At 41.9% G+C, this 18,962-nt stretch overlaps 1 protein-coding gene across 1 annotated transcript in view; it reads right to left on the bottom strand.

Moving 5' to 3' along the window:
• The window catches only part of LOC106546491 (syntaxin-7), a 40,122-nt gene that overhangs the window by 19,538 nt on the left and 1,622 nt on the right, over nt 1-18,962 (bottom strand). Inside the window, exon 2 of the mRNA XM_014063368.2 lies at nt 14,115-14,253. Coding sequence (XP_013918843.2) covers nt 14,115-14,199 — 85 coding nt within the window. The 5' untranslated portion in view covers nt 14,200-14,253. The remainder of the gene's footprint in view (nt 1-14,114; nt 14,254-18,962) is intronic.

Raw genomic sequence — 18,962 nt, 5'->3', positions numbered from 1 at the left:
CACTTGCTGGCCATTTTTCTTTGGTCTTAGAGATTAATTCCATGTCAAAATTCACCCAAGAAATATAAAGTTCTAGTAAATGAATTCAGAGCAATTAAAAATAATTAAAGATCAGGCTAAATTACAAGGAAACATTCTATTTGTTAATTTAGCAGTCTCTCTGTTGATGTGAACCAATAGGTGCCAGTATCTAACTGGACTTATAGCCTGATTAGCATTTGGATGGGAGATCTCCAGGTGATATCAGCAGTGTAGGTGAAGTTGGAACATCCAGGTGGCAATGGCAAACTACTTCCCAGATGTTGTCAACTAAACAAGGATGTCAGGAGTGGAGCTTGACTTGAAGGAGATGTTATCATTTATTCATGCAGTAGATTGATTGAAAATGTGCCATTAATTAGTTACAGTAAATCTAGTTAAGGTGGACTGAAAGCCAGCTTCTTACAAAAATAAATTATAAACTACGTATATCCTTACACCTCTACCCTTTTCTCCCTGACTTCTACTATGTAACGTTAACGTTTGAGATATTGGATGGGCCCCTAAAATGGAGAAAACTCAGTAAACCAATTATGTTTTTGTTGTTGTTGGTTGCAAAGTCGTGTCTGACCCATCGCGACTCCATGGACAACATTTCTCCAAGCCTTCCTGTCCCCTACCATCCTCTGGAGTCCATTTAAGCTCATGCCTACTGCACTGTTCCCTCTAAGGTGCGCGCCTGCGCGGCCGCGCACCTTGCAAGAAAGCCCCGCGCAGAGTTTCTATCTGCCGCGCAGAGAAACTCTGTAAAGGAAACGTTTTGCAGGCGGCTACAACTGGATCCGGCAGTGCTGTTGCCTGTTGGAGGAGGAGGAGGTGGTGAACCAGCCTGCCACCACGGGCCACAGCCAGCCCCGCCGCTCTTCCCGCCCCCTTCCCAGCCCCAGTCCAGCGGACGCAAAAGAAGCAGCCCGGGGCTCCGCTGCCATCCCAGGGGAGGAAAATCGTGTTGGACCAGCAATGGCTGCAACAGTGAGGAGTTAGGAAGTGGGGGATGCAAATGCCCAGCTGTCCGCAAGGCATAGAAATCCTCCCATTCCCCACAATCCTGTCAGAGCTGAAGAAGCTCTGTGCAACCCCCCCCCCCTTTGTTCCCATCTTGCCTGAGCTCAAAACCGCAGCCTTTAAACGAGGCTCAGCGTAACGCGGAGGGAGGAAGGCGTTTCCTTCTGGGGAAAGAGCTGGAGGCCGGGAGAAAGATCCAAACGCGGACCCTGGCTATCTCCCGCCACCACCTCCTTGCTTCCAGGAACTCCCCGCAACCCCCCGCCCCACAAGAGAGACATCAGCGCCGCCCCGAGGGACAGGAGGGGTCCCGGGCGCAGCGGCATCGTCTGTCTCCCCCCCCCCGCCCGAATAGGGACTCCCAAGTTTTCTAACATTATCTGTTTCTTCTGTTTTTCAATGCAATCAGAGACAAAAATGTTATGTCTGAAATTAAAACACAAGAAGATTGGTATAACTTCAGAATATAGGAGAAATATAAGCTTATTTACTAGATATTCAGGAATAAAACCAACCTTATGAATAGCTTTCACACAGGAAAAAATATTTCAGAATGCAGAAATGAAGAAGCTGGAGACTTGCTTTGCAACATATTTTATGCACCAATTAGGAAATTTTAATTTTAAAAAACTTAAGAGAAAAAAATACCCCTCACAATAACCCATATTCTTAGAGACTTTCATTTTGGATCTACACATGAGGGTGCCTTAGCACCTTGGAGCCATACAGTGGTAGGAAGGGACTGTGATAATAGTTAAATTCTATTTTAATCCACTCACACTTTATAATTCTATGCCTAATGTTAATCTTTATTTATTCTCAATAACACATTAAAACCTTTAAAATGCTTTTGTATGAAATCATGCTAGAAAGAATCATGTGTCTCTAACAATTTTATTGAAATTATAAAACAGGCAGTGACATTTTAATAATTTGAGTCACAGTTTACAGAAAGCAAAATTGATTGGGGTTATTATAATTCCCCATTTGTTACCAGAGTTTACTTCTGACAAAAAACAGGACGAAGCCCTAGGAAGGGCTACTGATCTGCGCATGTGCGAGACCGGAAGATGGCGCCCAGGCGTTTTGCTCCGATCTGACGAGGCGAGCAAACGCTGAAAAAAAGCCTAAATATCAAACAACTTCGACTCTCCAGGAGGGTCCTGGGGATGTCCGGAATTCGAGGGACCCGAGGAGCCCAGACCTTGGCGGGGGTCGCCGTTTTTGGGCGACCCCGGACTGCACAACTTCGGAGGTCTGTTTTACCTGCTGTTTTGTCTGCTGGGAGCGGCCTGCGTTATTCGGCGGTGGGGGGCGGCGGCGTTATGTCGGCGTCTCCCAGCGCCCTAACCGATTTCATCGGGCCTGAAAGGGAGAGAGAACCAGCTCAGACTGAACCAGCTGAACCAGCCCAGACCTTTGCGGGGGTCGCTGCTTCTGGGCGACCCCGGACTGTACAACTTTGGTGGTCTGAAAGCCGTGAGCTGCTTGCATTACTCGGTGGGGGGGGCGGCGCCACGTTTGCTACAACGGCAGCGTTTTTCGGCGATCTAGGCGATTTCATCGTGCCTATTGAGCTGCCTCACTGGGGCTTTGTAAGACCATTATTGCTCTGGAGGGAGAGAGGACGAATTGAACTAATGTGGGGTCTGAGCAGATTGGATGGACGATTTTCTCTTTTGATGTTGCATCGGCCCCTCCGGACAGCTGCCCTTACTATCCAGCCTCACTTTCCTTCCAGCATCGCCTCCTCCCTCCCTTGCCCCTGCTCGGTCAAGTGGCCCTCTGGACGCATTTTACTCTTTGCCCTCCCTGGTTGCGGTGAGGCCTTTCCCTGCGTCTTCCATCTACCATCTGACGCCCCCCTACTGTGGCATTTTAACCCTTGCCCACCTTTGGTCACAGACTTTGGATTTTCAGCCCCGCTAGCTCAGTTCCATCTGGCTTTAAACATTATTAACACGACCACCTGCTACCATCTCTGGGACTATATCTGGGGCATCGCTTGTGGAAGAAGACCCCCTGTTTTCCCCAATTGTTCCGGACTCTTTGGACCTATTCAGACCTGTAAAAAAGGGGGACGTGAGTTACGCCCCTGTATACCCTCTCTGGACCAGAACTGGACGCTAATTATTATTGAGAGCCAATTGGCTCTGCCTGGACTCGCACCCTAATCAACTGCGCAATCCACTTTTTCTTTCTTTTCTCTACCTCTTCTTTTCTTACTTTGTATGGGATATGTTAGTGGTATGTATGTAATTGAATGAATGATCCCACTTTTTATTGCCATTATTGTTGTATTTTTATGTTTTTAACTTACGTGGGAATTGTTTGGGAGAGTGTTTGAGTATGTATGATTCGGAGGGCCTGCCGGGAGTGGCGGGGGCGATGGGGGTGGTTGAGGGGACCAGCGACACAGGAGAGGGTCGGGGTATTGCGGTCGTAACAGGGAGGGGCAGATACGGCGGGGACTTTAGGGCAGGCCATTACCGGGGAAGGAGGGTTCGCTACATTGCAGAGATCCCTCCTTCCGGCCCTAGGAGTCCCACTCCAAGACCAGATGGCGTGAGTAGTCAGGACCCTGGTCTCAGGCTGTTGTCGCTAAATGCCAGGTCTGTTGTCCATAAAGCTCCTCTCGTCCGGGACTTAATTTTAGACGAGAGGGCAGACCTGGCATGTATTACTGAGACCTGGCTGGGCCCAGAGGGAGGAGTCCCCCTTGTAGAACTGTGCCCAGAAGGATTTCAGGTGCTGCATCAGCCTAGAGCCCAGGGAAGGGGTGGAGGTGTGGCCGCCGTTATCCGGGAGTCGTTAGTTCCTCGTAGGGTCCCTGCTCCGGAGATTGTCGGGTGTGAGTCTTTGCTGTTAAAGTTGGACCTCAAGGGTCAAGTGGGTCTGCTGCTAACGTACCTGCCTCCCAACAGCGTTGCAGCAGCCCTCCCCTCGCTCCTCGAGTCGGTAGCCGAGCTGGCAATTGAGTTCCCTAGGCTGATGGTCCTGGGGGACTTCAATTTGCCGTCGCTCGGTGAAAGCTCTGATGGGGCGCAGGAGTTCATGGCTTCCATGACAGCCATGGGCTTGACCCAAGTAATTCGAGGCTCAACCCATTCAGCGGGACACATGCTTGACCTCGTATTTCTCTCGGAGCAGTGGATTTGTGATCTTGGTCTGAGGGGGAGTGACATCATACCCCTGTCGTGGTCAGACCACTGCCTACTGAGGCTCGACTTCCGGAGGCCAAACCCCCACTGTAGGGAGGAGGAACCGACCAGGTGGTTCCGCCCCAGGCGTCTTATGGAGCCGTTAAGGTTCCAGACAGAGCTTGGGGTTATTCCTGACACTCTCGCCCACAGTCCGGTGGAGACTCTGACTGCTGCGTGGCACTCGGCAGCGTCGGAGGCCCTCGACCGGATTGCGCCACTGCGGCCCCTCCGAGACAGCGGATCCCGGAGACCCCCTTGGTTTACCGAGGAGCTCCGGGAGATGAAGCGCCGGAGGAGATGCCTAGAGCACCGTTGGAGGTCCGACAAGTCCGAATCGAACCGAGCAATGGTAACCACCTGCACCAGGGAATACACCAGGGCACTCAGGGCAGCAAAAAGATCACATATAGCCACCCTGGTTGCATCCGCTGAGTCCCGTCCGGCCGCCCTGTTTAGGGTAACCCGCTCCCTACTGAACAAAAGGGAGGCGGGGGAACCCTTGCAGGGCAGAGCCGAAGAATATGCCCAATTTCTAGCGGACAAAATTGCTCGGTTTCGGTCGGACTTGGACTCCATTCCTGCAGTTCCAGCCGAGACACTGGGGGACCAAGTAGAACAGCTCTGGGTTGAGTTTCAGGATGTTACCCCCGGGGATGTGGACAAGGCCATGAGAGCTGTAAGTACCTCCACCTGTGCTTTGGATCCGTGTCCCTCATGGCTGGTCAGGGACTGCAGTGAGGTGACACGAGGCTGGATCCAGGCGGTTGTGACCGCCTCCCTTCGGGAGGGGAACTTCCCCGCCGCACTGAAAGCGGCGGTGGTGAGACCCCTCCTGAAGAAACCATCCTTGGATCCGGCTGTCCTTAATAGTTATCGCCCTGTCTCCAACCTTCCCTTTCTGGGAAAGGTTGTCGAGAAGGTGGTGGCCTTTCAGCTCCAACGGTCCTTGGAGGAAGCAAACTACCTAGACCCCTTCCAGTCAGGCTTCAGACCCGGCTACAGCACAGAAACCGCTTTGGTCGCATTGATGGATGATCTTTGGAGAGCCAGAGATGAAGGACATCCCTCCATCCTGGTCCTCCTTGACCTCTCAGCGGCTTTCGATACCGTCGACCATGGTATCCTTCTGCGACGACTGCGGGAGGTGGGAGTGGGAGGCACCGTGTTACGGTGGTTCTCCTCCTACCTCTCGGACAGGTCGCAGTCGGTGTTAGTGGGGGGGCAGAGATCGTCCCCTAGGCCCCTAAATTATGGGGTGCCTCAGGGGTCGGTCTTATCCCCCCTACTATTCAACATCTACATGAAACCGCTGGGAGAGATCATCCGCAGGCACGGGATCAGATACCATCAATATGCGGACGATACTCAATTGTATCTGTCCGCCCCGTGCCAACTCAATGAAGCGGTGGATGTGGTGAGCCGGGGTCTTGAGGCCGTTATGGACTGGATGAGGGTTAACAAGCTTGTGCTCAACCCGGAAAAGACCGAGTGGCTGTTGTGTTTTCCTCCCAAAGATTTGACTAATATACCATCACTCAGGCTGGGGGGTCAAATTCTATACCCCTCAGAGAGGGTTCGCAACTTGGGAGTCCTCCTGGATCCGCAGCTGTCATTTGACCACCACCTAACGGCTGTGACCAGGGGGGCATTCGCCCAGGTTCGCCTGGTGCGCCAGTTGCGACCCTTCCTGAATCGGGAGGCTCTCACAACAGTCACTCGGGCCCTAGTGATCTCTAGGCTGGAATACTGCAATGTGCTCTACATGGGGCTGCCCTTGAAGAGCATCCGGCGACTTCAGCTAGTGCAGAACGCAGCCGCGCGAGTGATTGCGGGTGCTCCTCGATTCACCCGCATAACACCTATCCTCCGCGAGCTGCGCTGGCTACCTGTCGATCTCCGGATGCGCTTCAAGGTGCTATTAATCACCCATAAAGCCCTTCATGGCAGTGGATCTGGATACTTGAGAGACCGCCTTCTGCCAATTACATCCCTGCGACCAATAAGATCTCATAGGTTAGGCCTCCTCCGTATTCCATCGGCCAGCCAGTGTCGGCTGGCAACTACAAGGAGGAGGGCCTTCTCAGCAGTAGCCCCGGCCCTTTGGAACGAGCTCCCTGTAGAGATCCGCACCCTCTCCACCGTCCAAGCCTTCCGCACAGCCCTGAAGAACTGGCTCGCCCGCCAGGCCTGGGGATAAGGATAGTGACCCCTCCCGAATGATGAATGTATGTTGCTTACCATTTTAGTATTTGTCTCTATTTTGTTGTCTGTATCCCCCCCCTTCCTAGTTTATGTGAGCCGCCCTGAGTCCCCTCAGGGAAAAGGGCGGCCTACAAATTCCAATAAACTATAAACTATAAACTATAACTATTTTACACATTCCTTGAGGGGCTTAATAGTTAAGGCGCTGGACTAGGATTTAAGAGACCTGGTTCAAAACTACCCTCAAGACACAGCCACTTTTTTTTCGCAGGAAGGGGGAGTTGAGCTGGTGCTCTGCAGATTTTGATTTTAGAAAAAGAAAATAAAGGCTTCTTGGTCCACCTGGACCGGAAAGTCAAAATCCAGAAAATTAACCTTGTTTAGGAAAGTTTTGCACTGATGGAAAAATAGTGTTTTCCAGTGAAAGTTTTTTCCTTACTTTTCCTTGTTTGCTTTATTGGCCTCTATTCCTTCTCTTCTCTCCTCTCCTCTTTCTTCCTTTTTTCTTTCCTTCCTTCCTTCTTTCTTCCTTTCCTCTTTCTCTCTCTTTCTTTTTTCTGCCTCTTTTTCTTATCCTCCCACCCTCCTCTCCCCTTTCTTTTTCTCTTTCTCCTCTTTCCTTTTTTGTCTCTCCCTCTGTCTCTGTCTCTCTCTCCCTCTCCCTTCTTTCCTTCCTCCCTCCCTTCCTCTCCCCTCTTTGTTTGCTTCGTTAAGTGCTCCAATTGCTAATCTATATCAGTTGGTAATTTATTCATAACTTGCTAATATCACTGCAGACTATTGGATAGTAAGGGGGAAAGTATAGTCCTCAACTTACAACAGTTCACTTAATGACTAAAACTACATCAGCACTGAAAAAAGTGAATTACAGCTGTTCTTCACACATGATCATTGCAGCATCCCCATGGTCATATGATCAAAATTTGGATCTTTGGCAACTGCCTCATATTTATGATGGTTGCAGTGTCCTGGGGTCACCTTTTGCAACCATCTGCCAAGGAAAGTCAGTAGGAAAGTCAGACTGACTTAACAACCAGGTTACTGATTTAACCGCAGTGATTCACTTAACTGTAGCAAGAAAGGTTGTAAAATGGGGCAAAACTCACTTAACAAATGTCTCCCTTAGCAATAGAAACTTTGGGCTCAATGATGGTCGTAGATTGAGGACTACCTGTATAGGGAGATTTCGTTACTTAATGGATATTTACATGGTAGAATTGAGTTTCAAATAACACTAAGTTCGTTGTCTTGGGTGACATCTATGGAAAAAATCCAGGTGCTCAGGTATGAAAATGTGCTGCTCAAACACTATACTTTTCCGCTCACACGGAAAAAAAATTAGAGGGAACATTGGCCTACTGCTTCGGTGACTCCATCCAGCCACTTCATTCTCTGTCATCCCTTTCTTCTTTTGCCCTTAATCTTTCCCAGCATTAGGCATTCTCCAGTGAGATGTTTTAATTGATTAAAGAAAAATCAAAGAACTATGCTGGATTAGAACAGGGTGGGCAGCCTGTTGTAGTCCAAATGTCTTGAACCCCCATATCAAATTAGCATGGCCAATGGCTAGAGAATGAATCTGCAACAAAAGCCACCCTTGCTTACAAATACTGTATAATCAAGGCATCACCTAGTGCAAGAATTGTCCTCAAAAGTACATCAAGAAGAATATAGAAAGAAAAGTGGAATGGTGGAAGTGCTTAACTTTACTGTAAATGATGCTGATTTTTTAAAACCATGTCCTTCTACGACTAAAATGATGATACACTGATGAAATATTTTGCAAAAATAAGTGCTGTCACTCAAGCAGCAAAAATATTATTGATCAGCATGGAACTATGAAGGATAAAGTCCTTAAAAGTCAAACTACAAACTGTTGCTCCGGAGAGGTTTCATAAACTTTCACACTATACCCTACAGAAAAAACTGGAAAAAAAAATCTAAGGAATGATGGCTTGACATTGATCACATATAAAACAGTTTTGCATCATTACTATTCCTTTGTTCTGCAATGGGATAAATAGAGAAAAAAATAATGTTTTATAATGTTACTTTTAGAAGATGTCAATGATGCTCAGGGTCACAGAACACTCTACATTAAAGATCATTATCATTTTATTCCTATACTACAAGGAAGAACAACCATTAAGCTAGTAACTAAGACATTTCTAAACCGTAAGTTAATTAAATTGAAATACATTTGGTTATTTTTTTTTAGATAATATGGTTGTCATTTTATAAAAAGGTTTCCTGTCTTCTGATCCACTTAATAGGTTATTATCAACAGTAATGACCAAATTCACATCTTGAACTAATATAGTGAATAATTGCCTGGGTTGGCATAAAACCGTGATGGCAAACCTATAGCACACGTGCCACAGGTTGCATGCGGAGCCATTTCTGAGGGCACAGGAGTCGATGCCCTGTCAGCTCCAGTGCGCATGTGCATGCTGGCCAGCTGATTTTCAGCCTTGATTTTCGGCCATTTTTCGCCCTCCAAAAAACCGCCTAATGTGTAAACTGGAAGTTCAGGAACGGACTTTCAGTTTGCACATTGGGCTATTTTTTGCTCTCTGGAAACATCAGAGAAGCCTCCTAAAGCCTCGGGAGAGTGAAAAATGGATCTACTGGGCCCACTAGAAGTTGGAAAACATGCTGTTTCCACCTCCGGAGGGCTTTGGGGGGGGGCAGGGGAAGCCGTTTTCACCGACCCCAGGCTCCAAGAAAGCCATGCATACATGTGCGGGGCAAGGGGGTCATGTGCACATGTAGTGGACACATCATGGGGGTCATTAAATTATGGGAGGGGGCACGAGCACGCCCGATAGTGCACGTTTTTGGCACCCGTAGCGAAAAAGGCTCACCATCACTACTATAAGCTATAATACTAAGCTATAAACCATAGGAATTAAAGTTTACTACATCCTCAGTCAATGCATTATGAACTCATCAAGATATGTGAACCATATGAATATGTTCATTTTTATTTTCTAAAATAAGAATATTTTAGTACATCAGGTTACCACCAGCAGCTAAAAGGAAAAGAAGGCAAAGAACTAGGCAAAGAAGCATTCTATAGTGGTATATGGGAAAGACTTTGAATTATGGGTTAAAGAGATGCTGCCAAGGGAATGGTCAAATAAGAGAGAACATAGCCCAGAGTTGAACAATGGGCAGAGCAAAAGGCTCAAGAGGGACCCTCCCTAGTTTCTCAGGCTGTCAAGATGGCAGGAAAGTTGTACTTTCACATTTGCATGATTCTGTTAATATAGCTTTACAAAAATAGCTCATCTGGTCATGTTTCCTGTCTGGTTTGCCTCCTTAATTTTACTGATTTCTTCTTTCCTTTGATAACCATGAAGTCTATATGTAGTTTAAGAGCAGATTTTATTAACTGAACATTATAAAAATTATGTTTTTATGACCAGAAATAACATACAGGGGATTTGCATTATGTAATAATTATAACAACTCCCTTGCTAGCTACATAGCATCTAAGTATTATATGCACAGAATGACTATTCAATTAAGAGGAAATAATTATACTATCCATCTTGATCCATCTTAAATACAAATAAACCATAGTTTTGTGGTTTCATTGATTCATGTATTTTTAAAGATAAATTGCTAGTGTTAATTTCATGGTTAGTGTTCCATGACCCTTGAACTGAATCTTGTTCTATCGAGAATGATTCAGAAGTTAATAAATCACAGTAGTAAGGTTAGATACAAAACTGTGTCAACATCATAATCTAATTGCCTGTGTTTACTCTCCTGTTATTCCTACTGAAGAACTTTTCCACTTTTGGAGTTCTGAAGTTGAAAAAGGAAAGAATTCAAATGCTCAATAGTGGGTGGGAGGGCGAGAACTGTTAGTGGCTAGGTTCAAACAATGTTCTATTATATTTTTAATTAAGGAGATCCAGTTGATCAATATGTGTCAGATTTATGTTAACCCAATGTCATTCTATGTTCCTCAATCAGGGAGGAACACTCTGTTGCCTTCCAGATGTCTCAACTCCTGGATGTTGCAACCTCCACTCTTTCTAATCATAAGTGATGCTGGCTGGTCCCACACGAGTAGATTACTACAGGCCCTATCATTTCTCAAAGCGACTGTCATGTAACAATTTCCTTCCTTTCATTTATTATTACCACCAAAGATTGCTCCTCACTGCAAACTCTTTCACAGTAATGGAATATATGGCAGAGCCTATGAAGTAGTTGTGTTCATCTTGGATTCTGATAGTTGTTTATAGTTTTATCCTGATTTCCAACTGTATATTTGTTGTTATGCTGTTTGGGTAGCTCACAACAATTTAAAAAGGCAACCCAGAATCATTACAATGAGATGGGTTGCCTTGCAAATCTAAATAAATAAATAGCAATCAATTCTAGAGCAAACTGGTGTGTTACAGATATTTTGAACTAGAGCTTCTACATGATTGGCCAGTGGGAGTTAAATTTCAAAATGTCAGAACTAAATTGCTTTTTCAGTGGAAAGGATCTTCGTATATCTTGTCTTCTGCCCACAATTTCACCACACAAACAACAAATCTCCCAAGCAGTTTGGATGTTATTTGCACGTGAAATAAGAATGAGTCATATTGGTAAATATTTACATGTCCATGTATGAAAACAAATGGGGCAACTCTGATTTAAATAAAATGTGGTTGAAGGCAAAGGAGAAGGTAGAGCAAACGAAGCTTAACAAATACTTTTAAACATATACAGGTAATCCTTGGCTTACAACAGTTTATTTAGAAACTGTTTAAAGTTACAATGGCACCGATAAAAGTGATTCATGACCATGTTTCACACTATGTCCTTTGCAGCATCCCTGTGGTCATGTGATCAAAATTCAGACCCTTGGTAACTGACATGCACCTATGACAGCTGCAGTTTCTAATTTTCCTAGGAGAGATGAGTGCGGGCCATCTTATGGACAATTCATTCCGACCGCATCCGGACCGTCAGACCTGGGGAAAGGGCCCTGCAGTGGGGGATAGTGTTGTAACTCAGCAGAAACCTGTGAGTTGTTTCAGGATGCAGGATAATGAGCAGTTGCTCGTTAGGGTCTTCTCCTGCAGATAAAAGACTGATGGTGCCACGCCTTAGTCGCAGAAGTCAACGTCGTTCGTCCGTTTGTTAGTTCCGTTCCATTCCTGGTCTAGTTCGTGTTCATGATTCAAGAAGCACTTGGATAAGTGATTTGCTTTATGTAAACCTGGTTTGCTGTGAGAGTTTGTTTTTGTATTTGCTGTGTAACTTTTTGCCAGAAAATTTATCTATGTTTATTTTGGGCTTGCAGCCAGCTTGAGCTGGGACTGATAAAAATATTTCCTTTGAAGCTCTGTCTGGCTGTCGTTTGTGAAAGAGCAAAGAGGGGGGTCAGAACACATATGTATGAGGGGAACCTTTACCTTTTTACCTTTTTAAAAAACGGGAGTTCTTACATTACCAGCACAATACCATTCAAATGGAGGAGAGATTCACACTATTCTTTTGAATAGACACAATTTCTAATGAAACAATGTCCCTATTTAAAAATCTATACAAACCTGGTGGTTTTTTTAAATCATCCATTTTACACACACACACACACTCCTTGCTACTTGAATATCCTTCTTTTCCTATTAAAGTTTGGCATTCAACCATGTTGCTATCCTAGATTTTCAAAGCTGTGAATAATTTTAGTGAATGCTTCACTAATTCATTAATTCCATTCTAAAATTATTCTGGGCTTATTATGCATATGAATAACAAGCTGAACAATGACGCTTTCAAGAATAGTAGAGAGACCAAGGATGGACTGATATGGATGGCATATTGAACAAAAACAATTGTTTTTTTTTATTATGAGATTAAGAATAGCTTGCTCCCAGGATTATACATCTGCTCTTCCTTCTACCATGTGGCCACAGAGATACCGGAAAGCCTTCATTACATGATAAAATTTATCACAGCTCACCAAGTCATTTGAAGCCAGATAAATGATAGTTTGCTTAGGTGGTGGATATAAGTAAACTTCAACAATTTATGAATCTGGTTTGTGATCACTTATTGTAATCAACCAGTTTAAAATGCAGTTGGCATGATAATTTGTGGTTAGTCCAAAACAGAATTGAACCTTTTCGCTTTCCTTCTGACAAGGTTTCAGGAGAATATGAGGAAGTGTATGAGATTGTAAATCTTTTCAGAATTAATTTTGAAGGTGCTACAGAGAATTCTACAAACATGAATGTCTCCCCCCAGTAGAAGTGGAGCTTTGAATTCAGGCTAGGAAGAGGACTTGCTAAATCTACACAATATATACACAATGAAGCATTTTTAGAACATCTCTTTGTGAAGTATGCCAACCTTTCAAAAGGAAAAGCATGTGTGATGTGTGAATAATTTATTGTCTAACTTTTTAATCCATTCTAAAATGATCATGTTAAAGTAAAAAGATTTCTGAACACATCAGTATACTGTGAGGACCATGAAGAGTTGTTACATCTCCAGAGTCCAGTGCTGCTTGTTCCAGAGATTGAAGCAAAAGCAGAACTACTTCTATTGTTCATTTTCTTAATTAAACACATACTCTAGCTGGACAGATCCCATTTCAGTTCCATGTGCATTGAGAGAGACAGCATTATGCACAGTATGTTTATGGAGATTCTCAGTCAGATCATGGTTGTCCCAAAGGTGCTTTTTCAAGAGGCAACTGGACTTTCTGATTTTTCTTTGAAGATGTTTTGCTTCTCAGCTTCTGACTGGAGCTTAAGAAGCTTCTTGGATGAGAAGCAAAACGTCTTCAAAGAAAGAACAGAAAGTTCAGTTGCTTCTTTAAAAAGCACCTTTGGGATGATTATGCACAGTACTTTATTCTGTACTATGGTTCCAAATGAGTTGCACTTAAGATATCCATCAAGGCTTGACAAGTCCCACTTGGACAAGTTTCTCATGCCTCTGGTACTTTCACATCAAACTGCTGTGGCCTGATTTAGTTTATCTGAGTACTATCTCTTGTTTCAGGAGCCATCATCTCTTGTTGTGAGAGCCATTATCTTTTTCTTCTTTGAACTCTTAATTTTCTTTAGGTTTTGGGAACGAAAAGTATAAACCTCATACTGATACCTTTTATCATATTCATTTCACCAATTAATATGAAGCATAAACATTCTTGCAATACTTCTTCTCTTTTAACAAGAGTTTTGCTTTTTCTACTTTTAAAATATATGAATACCTGCCTTGAATTAGCACCATCATTTAAAACAGCAAAACAAAATTTCTGCTTATAATTTCCTCCCAGAAGGTTTAATAACAGGTAATAAGAGAGGAAATTGAATGGCATATATTCAAGTTCTGCATGAGGAAAAGATGTTTCCAGGCCAATTTTGTCCTCTGCAGTGTTTTCTTACCATAAAAAACATTACACAAGATGAATTCACTCTTAATTCTTCACAACTCAGAATATATACTTTAGATAAGACTACCAAGAGGTTTAATTAGTAAGCTAGTGCCAAACATTCACCACTCAACAGGCACAAAATATTACTGCCTAACTAATAAAGTCAAGAATTACAAAAATGACAGCATGCTATTTACTTGTGGACGTTTAAAATATCTTTTAAATGAAATCTGCATCAGTCAAAAAATTGTTAATATGAGTAGTCAACTTACTGCATTGTGTGATTTTCTGTATATTAGACGTTATACGTTGGGCCAACTGGTTAGCATCCCCAGCAGTGTTTGCATTATCCGCCATGGTTTATTATAAGCCAACTAGTCATATAGTTCAGGGACCACTAAGCAACAACACCTGCAAAGAAAGAAACACAGTTTAAGGCCTTATGCACAATGAGGAACTGTGCTGTAGAACTCACATTAACAAAGTCCTTTCTTAAAAAAAAAAATTTGGAAAAAAAAAACAACCCCGGTTAAAATACAAAATTACAACAAAAGAGAAAAGATGAGAGATGGCAACAACAGGGAAAGTTTAAAATTTGATATTAAAACAAACAAAAGAATAACAAAAAAAAGGTTACTTCCAACTCTCTTCAATATCATTACTATTCTATAAAAAAATAAACTCTTGTTTTGGATTATCAAAAGAAAGATACAAAATTAAAAATATAAATACAAATAATAACAGCAACAGTATACATCATGATCTCTTAATTTGAAGAAAACACACCCATACGTGCATCATATTACCATTCCAAAAATATACATTACTGGATATTTCTATAATAAAAATCTATAATAGAATAACCCTCCACGTTCAGATTAGCCAAAACATAAACATCTAAGATAAAAATGTGTAGCTATCAATCTCCCTACATTTCTACAATCAGAATAATCCAATCCTTCTTGAAATCAGTAACAGATATCCCAAAGGTGCTTTTTCAAAAGGGAAATGGACTTTCTTCCTTTTTACTGGAAGACATTTCATTTTTAATCCAAGAAGCTTCTTTAGTAGTTCTTCAGAACATAAGAAGCTTCTTGGATGAGAAGTGAAATGTCTTCCAGGAAAAAAACAAAGTCCAGCTGCCTTTTGAAAAAGCACCTTTGGGACAACTATGACCTGGAAGACTGAGAAACCCCCCAGACACTAACAAATACCCAAATATATAAATACTGTACATCTGCATAACCAGAATCCCAAATATTACTGGTGGGTTCCCATGTAAAAAATAATAATTTGGTACACAATTTGCTTTCCTTTTACTAGTTGTAACATTTTAAAAGAAATATTAAATTCTGTTTTCATTACTTTTTATAGTCCATATGGTTTATTTTTGTAGGCTTCCCATTTTTCCTGAAAAAATTGTTTTCATGTTGGCATTTGCACCCCTAAAGAGGAATGAAAGCTTAGCAAGGAAGCAAAAGGAGAGTTCAGGACAATGAGACATTGAGGGCAGTTAAGACTTCCAGCAAATCCCAAAGGAAACACACTAATAAATAAGGACAGCTAGATGGGGAAGGAAGACACAATTCTGAAAAACTGTCTATGTAGAGAAGACCAACACATTTCTACACAAAGATGCAACGAATACACATCTAACACAGATTGAAATGATCAAACAGAGATCCAACCTAGAACTAAGAAGAAATTTCCTGACAGTGAGAAAAATTAACCAGTGGAATGGCTTGCCTCCAGAAGTTGTGGGTACTTATCACTGGAGACTTTTAAAAAGTGATTGGACAGCCATCTGTCCGAAATGATATAAGGTCTCCTGCTTGAACAGAAGGTTAGCCTAGAAAACTTCCAAGGTCCCTCCCAATTTTATTATTCTGCGTTCTACATCAATTTCCCCCAAACTGTTATCTTCCAGGTTCACTGAATTATATAATGCTCAGACATCATGAAGGATAAAAAAAAACAACATAAATGTTTTTGCCTATTTCAGGAAGCTTTATCTCTGCAAACCTCCCTGTCCTGTGAACGTAAAAACCTTTGCTAAACCCTATTTGTTAGACGTATGTTTTTTTTTAAATGAAAATATGTCAAGAAGTAGCCGAGATATTTCTAAGAAGGCATAAGACCAATGAATAAGAACATTATGAAGCCTTCCACCAAATTTCAAAAAAACATCGCAGAAGCTACAATAAAGATACAAGCTGCAGTTTTTCAAACCTATTTTTAAGTTCTTTTTCAATTCCTTTTACTTTACACATGGCGATATTTCCTCTTTCTCTCTTTTCAGTCTTCAGCAATTTCTGCGGAATTGGCTTATGGAGGTCAAAGAAGTTTCTCAGAGATTCATTAAACTCATTATTAGGTCAGGGTTTCCTTCATCATACTGTGTAAGATATTAATCTTGAAAAATCAGCAGGTTTTCTTTAAAAACACAAAATATTTTTTATTCTAAAATAAAACCAACCACCATTCCTATCACCCTATTCCCTTTTGGGATAAGCAACATATAATAAGGTGAGGAAATGAAGATAGTATAGCCTTTATTGTCACTGTGCATCATGTATACAATGAAATTGGGGTGGTTGTTGTTGTTGTTTTTGCTTTATGGCAAGATAGGACTGTGGTATAAAAACAAAGTAAATAAAAATATAGAAATAGCAAAAAATGTGGTATATTACAAACACCCTTCACTGTGTTTCTCTTTACCTTTCTATCTCTGCAGTTCACCCTATATCCCTTCATCATTTCAATATAATTGGTTTTTTTGCCATCTTTGGACTTTCCCATCTCTATCATTTTCAAGAACTCAAACATTCCAGCTTTCCCAGTCTTCCTCTCCCTCTCCAACAACTAGGTACTTCTGATTTGTTATGAGAGTTAATCATTCATTCAGTTTCCTTGAACAAACCACTTCTTCTAGACTGGTTGCTCACTTTTGTATGGATTCACATTCATTCAGCTCCCATTCATTCTTGATCTACTTCTGGTTTTACCACTCAAGTTTTAAGTACACGCAATTATTTACTTTTGCATTTCTCTACGCTCCACTGCTCTTTTAACAAGTGAGGCAGAAAGTATGCTCTTATGCCTGACTAAGATGATTAAAGGCCAGGAGACTAAAATATAAGAAGAACAGTTGCAGGATTTGGGGTTGGCTAGTCTAGAGAAAAAAAGAACAAGGGGGGACATGATAGTAGTATTCCAGTATTTGTGCAGTTACCACAAAGAGGAGAGGGTCAACATATTTTCCAAAGCAGCAGAAGGCAAGATAAGAAACAATGGATGGAAATATCCAGGGATATTTCTGCCAATATCCCTGTAGCACTTATATTTTCCATGATGCTCTGGATGATATCACCAAACTCTTCAGAAGTATTCCAAGAGGAAGACATCTATATTCATGGCCCTCAACCAAAGTCAAATGTAGATACTATTCCTTGGCTGACTTCATACATAGGGTAATGCCACTGTTCATTTATCTGCACTTGCTAAATAAATGCCAGTTGACTGTTTGCCCATAACACATAACTCTATAAATCATGCATTATAAACCAGTATGGGTGGATTCATACCAAGCCAAAATCAAACTAACCACATTATAATTTAATATCATTTAATGAAAATAGCCATTGTTTCAAACTGCAAGACTGATTGCACAATCAGCAGAAAGTCACAAACAATTCCTTGGTGTCCTAATATTATTCAGCGGTACTCAAATTAGAATTGTTGTCTAAAAAAAAACTTTTAATATTAGTTATACTATTGATGAGAAAACGCATAAGCAGCAATGTACAAATTTTAAACAGAGGAGTTTATTCAAATAACTACTTGAGGGGCCAAACTGACTAAGCCTTGATCTTACAAAATACTTATCTAATACTTATCTAAATACTTTGCAAACATTCCTGAAATTTTCAAAAAAGCATCTCAACAAAAATGAACTGAAATTTCTGTTCCACTCAGATTTAAAAAAAATATATCAAAAAGTTCTCAAAAAATTACAAACGGAAAGAGAGAAAAGCCATATGGAGGATGATTAATTGCATCTTTTCTAACCTGTTTTTCCGCTTAGGAAACTAGGAGCAACTCTTTTAGTCAATCCAGTATTCAATTCCCACACAGGGTGGATACAGTTCAGCCCTTTCAGCAATTAGCACTGAGAAACTTACTGCTTCTGATCCTAAACCTGAGATGCACCCATTATTCTCTGTGTGTGTGCACGCATGTATATATGTATGCGTATATATCACACATATCTCTCTCTCATGTATGTATGTATGTATGTATGCATGCATCATATACATACATATATATACATACACATACAGATTTAGATTTAGATTGCAATAGCACTTAGGCTTATATATACTTATGTTTATATACTGCTTTTACAGCCCTCTTAAATGGTTTACAGAGTCAGCATATTGTTCCCAACAATTTGGGTCCTCATTTTACCAACCTCGAAAGAATGGAAGGTTGAGTCAACCTTGAGCCTGGTGAGATTTTAATTGCCAAATTGCAGTCAGCTGGTAGTCAGCAGAAAGTAGTCTGCAGTACTGCACTCTAACCACTGTGCCACCGTGGCTCATACATAATACATATACATAATAAACATAATCAACAATAACACGATACACTGAAAAGCAAAGGCTTATTAAGTTTTGTCAAGCTAATTTAGGAGCTATTGACAATCTTCCGCCATGGTGGTGCTTAATCTCCTCTTAAAACAATATAAGGCTCCCAACACCACAGCATTTCCCCCAAAAAACACAACAAAGTTTAAGTTAATTATGGGTTACATGCTTAATTATCAATTTATAACAGGGGCTGGGCTTGCATATCACATAGTCTAGTTGGGTTCAAACATTTGTGTTCCAATCAAACAAGCCCAATTATTAATTTTAAATAATTGTGAACTTAATAAGTGAGCTTGTTACCCCCCAGAACTCTTTCACCCAGAAGCCTTTTTCTTCACTTTTTAATCTTCTTTACATTGACAGATGTGCACATTAGCTCTCAAAAGAGTTTCACTGCAGACTTTCGTAAAGAAAGGATAAGAGATACCTATCTCATTTCTTTCAACATTCTCCAGTTGCATAGTCCTTGAA

Source organism: Thamnophis sirtalis, unplaced genomic scaffold (genome assembly GCF_051295495.1).
Source record: "Thamnophis sirtalis isolate CommonGarterSnake01/CBP01778 unplaced genomic scaffold, rThaSir2_p1.2 scaffold_6, whole genome shotgun sequence".
Taxonomy (NCBI): Eukaryota; Metazoa; Chordata; class Lepidosauria; order Squamata; family Natricidae; genus Thamnophis; species Thamnophis sirtalis.
Note: the sequence above shows the minus strand (reverse complement) of the source record. Positions and strands in the feature narration are given on the sequence as shown.